Source organism: Lactuca sativa, chromosome 1 (assembly GCF_002870075.4).
Source record: "Lactuca sativa cultivar Salinas chromosome 1, Lsat_Salinas_v11, whole genome shotgun sequence".
NCBI classification, from domain to species: Eukaryota; Viridiplantae; Streptophyta; class Magnoliopsida; order Asterales; family Asteraceae; genus Lactuca; species Lactuca sativa.
This window is the reverse complement of record NC_056623.2, coordinates 150993394-151003184: the sequence shown is the minus strand read 5'-3', so window position 1 is coordinate 151003184 and position 9791 is coordinate 150993394. Positions and strand designations below refer to the sequence as shown.

At 33.0% G+C, this 9791-nt stretch overlaps 1 protein-coding gene across 1 annotated transcript; it reads left to right on the top strand.

The window, feature by feature from the left end:
* Nucleotides 1–945: 945 nt before the first annotated feature.
* On the top strand, nucleotides 946–2414 carry LOC111916731 (F-box/kelch-repeat protein At3g23880). Its single transcript, XM_023912390.3, has one exon. It carries the CDS (start codon nucleotides 951–953, stop codon nucleotides 2115–2117), a length of 1167 nt encoding a protein of 388 aa, XP_023768158.1. The 5' UTR covers nucleotides 946–950; the 3' UTR covers nucleotides 2118–2414.
* The last annotated feature ends 7377 nt before the right edge of the window (nucleotides 2415–9791 follow it).

Sequence of the window (9791 nt, the reverse complement as noted above, 5' to 3'; positions counted from 1 at the left end):
CCAACTGAATGACATCCTGATTGGTGCCAAGGGGTAACAATCCACTATCCAAGTTTGTCTCTGGGATCATGAAATGGTAAAACAATATACCTCCCTCATTGACTGAAAACACATCCATGTCCATAAAATCAAAGTGATCCACAAGCCCATCTATGTACGACCTTCTAGATACCGTATTTGTGAACAAACCCCCATGATTTATCTTGAATGTGCAAAAGCTTGAAATAGAACATGAGGTGAAAATTCAAGAACAAAATGTTACTGACGGAGGAAAGCAAAATTACATGTGTACAACATTTCGTCAAACCTAGCATTAAAAGGTTTGTGCTTACCATATTCTTTACGTAGCTCAGGTGGTTGGGTGTAGCGTGGACGTAACGACCACAATGTGAGCACCTTTTTCCTCGACACACACTTGAATTAATTGAGCTATATTTTCGGACGACTATAAGAACTCATGATTGAAGAAGAGCGGATGATCAAAAGGTTTTCTTAAGGAAAGAGATAGAGTGTCAAACTCAATGTCTGAAACTAAACCCCGCCACCTTAATGGTTAAAGCTATTTAGGAAAAAAACCTTTTAGTTTAAGACATTGAGATAGTTAAATGTTAAAAAAAGGTCCTTTACGGTAAAATGACATAAATACCTTCATTTGCAAGTCACATGGGAGCAACTCAACGTTGGAATGGACGGACACCCAACTCGGGGACCAAACGCGTGCAACTTATCGTCCGTAGGTACTATTTGAAGGAAAAAAGTACCGTAGGGATTACTTTAGGAAAAAAAAACCAAAACCTAAAGGACCATTGGTGTAATTTGTTCTATAGATAAATAACCCGGACGTTAATATCAAATTTGTTTGAGAAAATCTTATAAAGACGTACCCAATCCTCGTTTTATAAAAACCCTAAATATTCATATGTCATAACCCATCGGCACCCAGCATCGTAATGTCCAGCCAAATTCCTTTCCATGTTCAAGAGGAAATCCTCAAAAGGCTTCCTGTGAAATCATTGATTCAGTTTAGATCTGTCTGCAAAGCATGGAGGTGTTTAATCGATAGCGCTTATTTTATTGCTGCTCACACCGTTGGCAAAGATCAGTGTCAACAACTACTTATAAAGTATGTGGTAGGAGAGGAGGCGCGATATGTTTCTATTGTCGACGATGACACTTTCCCCCAACAGAGGTTTGTTCCGACTCTTCCCCTTTCCGTTAAACTACTTAAAAGGCCATGCTTAGTCGGTAGCTGTAATGGGTTGTTGTGCTTGGATGGCTATTATTATGCTCCAGAGAGATCTCATTCTAACTTTGAAAAGCGGAAGGTTTTACTTTGGAATCCTTCAATCAGAAAATCTATTGCTATTGATGTGCCTGTGACATATCATGTGCATGATCAAACAACTTTTGGTTTTGGGGTTTGTCCTGTTACTAATGACCCCAAAATTGTCATGATTCCACAACTTGGTCCAATGCATGAAAAAAAGAGCGAAATTAACAACCCTCGGGGAGTTATGATTTATACGTTAAGTTCAGGGGAATGGAGAAGTCCATCCAGCAATGTGTGGAGAAAATCAGTCCGAGTTAGACCGTATGGAGTAGTTGTTGATAGGCTTATGTATTGGTGTGGTTCGCATCAGATGGAAAGAGACGGTTGGGTACAATGGACGTCTAATCTGATTATGTCATTTGATTTGACTAATGAAAATTTTGAAATAATAGACCTCCCAGATAGTTTAGCGCGCCACCCTCCCGTTAGGCTTTCTGTTTCCAAAATAAGGGATTCTCTTGTTGTTATTGAAGACAGTTTTTTTAACAAAGAGAAACAGCATTGTGCTGTATGGATGATGGAGAATGGTGCTCAAAAATCATTTACAAAGCTATTCACTGTTATTTCACAACATGCGTTAATTATGCCACTGGGATTCAGAAAGAATGGCACACCTATAATGGAAGTGGACGAGTATGGCTATGAAAAAAGTCAAATTATGGTATATGATCCCAACTCACAACACTTCAATGATCTTGAAATTTTTGGAAAAAGGTATTGCTCCACCGTGACTTCGTTCATGGAGACACTACTTTTGCTTGGTAGGTCGGATTGTTATAGTTTTTGACATAAATCGAGGACAAACATAATGAAAAAACAAGAACTGATGAATTCTGGAGCAAGCAATTGAGGATGATATTGGCATATTGCAAGACTAGTTAAATGCACAATAGCTGTGGGATGAATGTGTTTAACGTTAATGATGATTGATAAATCTCACATTTTTATTAACCTTAATTTAATCGATTAGATATGTTTTGTTAATGTTAAATGGCATAGATTGCTTCAGGCTTTAGTAACCTACCACAAGGTATTTCTACTTAACATAAGAATTTTCTGTCTATATTTTTGTTAAAGAGTCCATTTATCTTTTCTCATTCTAAATATTGCACATGATCATGAAGATTCGGGCTTATAATTTTCTGAAAACTTGCCAGAGATTGGAGCTCATGGTAATCTTTTTATAATCTTAAATAATGTATTTTTAATTTTGAAATAAATAGGTTTCATAGGTTTTTTAGTGATTTCACTTTCACATTCATATACTGAAATCGTATATATCGCTTCCTGAAGAATATAAGTTTAACTTTGCACCTAAGGTCATCCCCATCTTGAGATGCTTGACCATAAAATAATGTAGTTGACTTGATTTTCATGAAATTCGTAATCGTTATTCATAAAATCACAAGTATTTAACTCTTGCAATTTGGACATGAGAACTCCCAAGAATATGTTAGAGCTTCAGTTACGCATGACCAGGGGTGGACGCAAGATTTCACAGTAGGGGGTGCACGGGAAAACCAGGGGTTGCACGATAGTAGAAAAAATAAAAATTTTAAAAAATTTTGAAATTTTTTCCACTGCGTCTGGAAAAGTTAGGGATTGCCGGTGCTACCAGTGACCCACCCTAAATCGGCCCCTGAGCATGACCATCATCAATCTCCAAATTTTTAGAATTTCAGCCTTTTACAAGATTTTGTCATACACAACAAATTCATGCGAATGGACAATTATACCCTTTCAATATTTTACATTTTTTACCCTTCTACTCTAAAACCCTTCACTACGTATAACCCATTCCCATTCCCACCCACGATCAGATACGGCTTCAATTCCCACATCGTCTACTGCTTGCTTCACCGTCTCCGCAGCCTCCGGCTTACTCCACCGCCGTTGTTCATCAACTGCTTCATGCTTGCTTCATAGGTACACTCGTTACAATTGCGATTTTGTTTCTAATTTTAATCGTTTCCCTGTATTAGCGTGTCTCTTATCTTATATGCAAAAGCACTAAGTTGGGAATTGTGAACTAATTTACAAATCGTTTCTTCTAAAATCATGAAATGATTTTGATTTGGTTAATCATGGATTCAATTTTCTGATCGTTCCCAGTACAAGTGCAACTTGTATCAATGCGTCTCTTATCCAGTTTGCAAAAGCACGAATTCGGAACTGTGAACTGATTTGGAATCGTTTGAAGTGATTTATAATTGCTTAATCATGATTCTATTTTGTGATCGTTCCTGTACAATATAAATGTTCTAATTTTTATAGTTTCTTGCACAATATTGTATCAGTCTTTTGTTATCAAATTGTCTATTATATATCCAGTCTTCAAATCCAAACATCAATGTGAACTGATTTGCAGTGGAGTTCTAGTTTTCTGATCGTTTACTGTACATCTTTGTGGCTTCACAGCAACATAAGTTTTGGTTACATTTGAGTTCCATTTGAGTTCCATTTTGGTTTCATTTGAGTTGAATGTTATTTAATTTCAGTTGTGATTATCTTGCAGATGGGTTCAATAGAGTCAAAAAAGATAGAGAAAAGAAACATACATGGATAAACAAGTGTTTCCCACAGCCTAATCCACCTAGAACGTCTCTAGCTAAAGCCATAAGTAATTCAAACGTATCTTTAGCAGCCAAGTCTGAAAATGATTTGACTCACTCCAATGCTAGTTCTGCAAGACACATTGCAAGATTATGTCACCGGTTCATATATTTGAGTTACATGTTTATTGAATTTCATAGTTTTTTTTTTTTTTTTGAATAACTAGTTCTATATTTTCTGATTCGGATTGTTGTTTGGTTTTCTATTTAGAGGGTTGTTTGATCACATTTTTTGGTAAAAGCTTTGTGAAATATATAGTGTTGTTTTGAATGGCTAGTTAAAATTTTAAATGTTATTATCAAGTGAAATATATACCGTCCATTTGTATTTTTTTAGTTTATACAATAAAGTCCAAATATTTTCAAGAATTTGACAAAAAAAAGTCTTAAACTTTATTTTTTTGACAATAAAGTCCTAATTCACGATTTGAAAAAAAGTTTTAAATTTTTTTTTTTTTTTTTTTTTTTTTTTTTTTTTTTTTTTTTGTTGACAATAAAGTCCTAATTACCGGTTAACCGGAAAAAGGGATAATATGTCAAAAATTACCGGTAATTTGGACTTTACTGTTAAAAAAATAAAATTTAGGACTTTCTTGTCAAAGAAATTATTGGGACTTTAGTGTATATATCATTTTTTTCATATTTATTTAAATTTCTTTGAATAAAAACATATAGTAAATGTTATAAAGTTTTTTAATGTCTTTGTATTCATCTAAAAGTATATTTTGTTTCTTTATTATACTTTATTTTATTTTTGATGTACTTGAATTGGTATAAAACTTACGGTTATGTGTTTTTAATGTATTTGGATTGATCTTCAACTTATATTCATGCGTATTTTAAATGTTTAAACATTGTGGATGTCTATGTGTGTGTAGAAAAATATGAAAAAAAATGAAAATTATAGAAACCGGTTGAACCGATGGTCGAATCGGTTGAACCGGAAACCGGTTACCATACCGGTTCAACTACAAAACCAATTTCTAAAACATTGGTGATTTTCGCTTATATGAGCCTTGAACTCATTACAATGGCCTATGTTTCGGTAAATGAGCCCTAAAGTACATAAAGCGTAAAATCTTGAAATAACATCAACATTACATGAGCCTATACTACATAAACCGTAAAATCTTGAAATAACATCAACATATTAATGTTTTCCATTAAAGTTAGTATTTTTCAAGGAATTAACATTAATCCTCGAACTTATCACATTTTAGTGTTTGCTATTTAAAAAAATTACACAACAACCCAAATTGTTAAATACTTTGCAATTCATAGCCAAAACTTAAGATAATTTCAAATTTAGCCATCAAAATTGCCTGTGATTAAGCTCAAATGTGATTTTGCTTATATTAGTTGCAAACTCATTATAATGGCATATGAAATCACAACACACACACACACAGAGAGAGAGAGAGAGAGAGAGAGATGAGACGAGAGAGAGGAGAGAGAGAGAGATGGAGAGAGAGAGATGAGAGAGAGAGAGAGAGAGAAGGAAGAGAGAGAGAGGAGAGATGAGAGAGAGAGAGAAGAGAGAGAGAGAGAGAGAGAGAGATGAGAGGAGAGAAGAGAGAGAGAGAGGAGAGAGAGAGAGAGAGAGAGAGAAGAGGAGAGAGAGGTTCTTTTTTAACTTAAAAAAAATAGTTAAAGTAAAAATAAGGAAATATAAAAAAGTAATTAAAAGGGCAAAATAGATATTTTAATTTTTTCAGGAGCAAAATCAAGATAAAATTTTGATTTTAAACCTTTAATGCAAATTGAAAACTTTTTGAATTGTATTCATAGTTTTTGACAAACCATGAGACCAATTTTAAAATTTTATTTAATAAAAATTAAATATTCCGCTAATTTGAAACAAAATATATTAATCTACTGAGAATTCTTTTATTCAAAAAATAAAAATCAAAACATTTGATACACTAGACTTTATCACTTATGACTTTTGTCTAAACAAAAAGTTTTAGTTTTTGTCTTGAACGAAGAAATATTTTAACATATCATTGCTTAAAAGAGTTTTTGATCAAAACGATGTTTTTTTTAAAGGAAAATATTTATCATGTAAGAATGGTTTTAAAAGTATTTACCAAATAACTATAGTTTTAAACTTTTTTTACTTTAACCTTTAAATTTTTTCTACTCTTTTTATTGTTTTTTACTATAATTCTTTTATCTGACTTTTTTGTAACCTTTTGCTTGTATTTACCAAATAAGTATAGTTTTAACCTCTTATAAAAACCAACAAATAATTTTTTTAATCTATACCAGCAAACAACATTTTAAATTAAAACCAATTCGTAGATAAAATTTTGTAGGTACAAAACCAACAATGTTTTTAGTACAAAACTAATTCGTGTGCCATCAATGCTAATCACCAGTCGACAATGTGCAAACCCCTTGATAGAAGGAGAAAAATCCCAAAAAACATGTCTAAATTCCATGCACTCCAATATAGTCCATGTTAGGGTTAAGATCTCGTAACTACTTTGAGATCCTCAAGTCTAAGGATCCTCAAAGGCTCATGATCCTCAAAAGATTAGGATCCTCGAACCTCAGGACCCCGAATATATTCCAGGATCCTAATTAATATTTTTTTTATTTATAATGGCCATAAATTCTTTTGTCTCTCTCACCTATGCATAAATAATAGTCAAAGTCACACTCTCAACGAATAGTTGTCACAACCATGCAAAAGACCCGGAGGACCAAGTCAACAAACGGCTATAAGTTGATCTCGGAGGATCTCGGAATTTTATGAGTTCTAGTTATTAGCCTATGACTATATAAATCACTTATATTCATCACACTACACACGAGATTTAGCAGAACAATAGCATTTGTACATATACTCATCACATTTTCTATGTAATCACACTACTAGAAAAACAGCCTTTTACGACGCGCAAATGCGTGTCAAGGAAGGCCCGTTATAACGAGAGACGACACGCTTTTGCGCGTCGTCTATAGACGACGCACATTTACGACGCGCAGTTACGACACACATTTACGACGCTCATTTACGACACGCAATGTGTATCAAGGAAGGCCCTGTCATAAAGGAAGATGACATGCATTTGCGTGTCGTAACCTTACGACGCACATTTACGACACACAATGCGTATCAAGGAAGGCCCTGTCATAAAGGAAGACGACACGCATTTGCGTGTCGTAACCTTACGACGCGTATTTAGGACACGCATTGCGTATCATTATAGCCCTTGTCATAAATGAAGATGACATGCATTTGCATGTCATAAACTTCTGCAACTATTTACAATATGCATATACGACGTACTTTTACGATACTCTTTTACGCATAATACAAAAATATAGAAAAAATATATATACTAAACAATCAATTTCATCCAATAACATCATGTCGAAAAATTGTAATACATTGATATTAAAGGGATCTAATTGTACATTGTTATTAAGAGGTTTTCCCTAACTATATAACCGAATACTACATTGCTATAAATGGGCACCTTCTTGTTTCAGTAACTAATCATTAAGCTGTCTAAAGAAGCTCTAAAACGTTTCCAATTTCCGTTTTGTCTTTTCCTATTTCCTTAGTTTATGTACATTGTTGTAAGCAAGTGTGTATTGAAGCACCTTCCATGTAGTAGTACTAGTAGTACCCCCTTGACCAATACTAGTATCAGCACATAAAGCACATTTATATACAAAAAACAACAATCAATCAACAAAGCGTCAACATTTTTTAAAATACTATATGAAATAAAGAGTCAGCATCTGAGGGCTTCAAAACTGTTGGGGGCTATTATTGGAAATTAATCAAACATTAATTATTGGAGTTATATATATATATATATATATATATATATAAAATCTTTTTTGAAGAAATTGGTATAAAACCAAAAAAATAAATACCTCCCTCAGATGGATCATAGAAAATGAATGATCCATAGCCTGAGATTCCCCAACTTGTGCTTCCTGGAAAAATACAAATAAATTCATTTAATTTTTTTTATGCTACTAAAAGGTTCTATAAGTTACATCTTGTTTTTTTTTTTTTTAAAAACGAACAACTTGTGCTTCCTGGAAAAATACAAATAAATTCATTTAATTTTTTTTATGCTACTAAAAGGTTCTATAAGTTACATCTTTTTTTTTTTTTTTTTTTTTTTTTTTTTTTTTTTTTTTTTTTTTTAAAACGAAAGGCTACCGGCTATTGGCTTCTCAACCTTACCAACTGCTCGAGACCCTGGTTGATTACGCTGTAAACATGTAATTGGACATGTAATTGGAAAGCATTGTTAACTTTTTTTTTTTTTTAATTTAGAAAAAGAATCTGCTTCTCTAAAATATTCTCCAACATCAATACTAAAACGGGTTTAAATGTTAAGTGCAAAAAAGAGAACCTGTCCTGTGACAATTCCATTAACAGGCCTAGCAAGAATTGCACGTGACTTTATACCCCTTTCAGATTGTGGAGCTTTTTCAGTCTCAACTCCATCCTACAAAATACAAAATCAATCAAAAAATATAGATAAGTAAACATGCAAAACCACAAAACCTACAATAAAACATAATATTATTAACCACACCTTTTGCCTCAACGCTATTGTTGCAAGCTTAAAAGATTTCACTTGCTGCAAGGTAACCTCCACAGCTTTACTCTCACCCACAAAATTCGGTTGTGAAGTGTTTATGTAATCCAACTACCCAAAAAAAGCAACATTTTCAACCATATCACGATAAAAATAAAGAACAGAGATAACGATGCATACATCCATTTCAACTATGTGCCTAATCATGGTTTTAGAAGGCTGAAGACCATCACATAAAATGGTTGGCCTGTTGCATTTTGTATGGCAGTTCTGATGTCATCATCAGTCAAGTCCTCATAAGGGTTAACTTCCTGCAACAGTAAGTCGATTGTTTAAATATATTTATTGCAAACTAAGGGATTTGGGCGTTAAATATTAATAGGTGAAAATGTGAAATGGATAATAAAGACAAATATTGACTGGAAAATATAGTGTATTCTTGCTCCTCCTGACAACTCAGATGTTGACATCTCTTCGTTTTTACCCTCAATCATTGAAGAAAAGGTTGTTTAAAGAAATCATGAAGGTCATCTATGAGATTCACCAAACATGCACATGTACTTATTATTAAATATAAAATCAACAAGACCAGTATCACCTTTAGAATACTTTGAAAGAATATTTAGAAGAAGAGCTCCCATGCTAGCCTATAAATCAGTAATAAACAGAAGTTAAGAAGGTAAAAAGGTAAAAACTTGTCTGAAATAAGATTGATAAGCATATTAAATACCTTAGACTTTGTAATCTCTCCATAACTAGCATGTTCTTTTGCTACATAAACTAATGCAGCACTAATACGTGCCTTCAACCCTGGTAACACTGTTTTTATATGTTTCACCAAAATCTACAAAAGAGGACATACGTTAATATAAAGTTTGATCCATAATGAGCAGATAAAACCCTAGTCCGGATTTACATGGTTTCACTTTTTTGCCAGCTGGGGTACCCCACAACCATCTGCAAGCTCATTATACACCTACATTGTAAAAATTAGTTAAACCATATGAAAAAAAGAGGTTAGATAAATTACCGAAGGTAAAAAAAAAAGTTGCATATTGGACGACTGCGAAAGAAAATATAATATTATTAACCACACCTTCTTTTTGGCATAAAAATAATATATATATATATATATATATATATATATATATATATATATATATATATATATATATATATATATATATATATATATATATATATATATATATATATATAAAGTTTTTATTTTGAAAACAAGGTCTGCGTGTGGACGGTTTTTCTATTGGTTACGCTGTC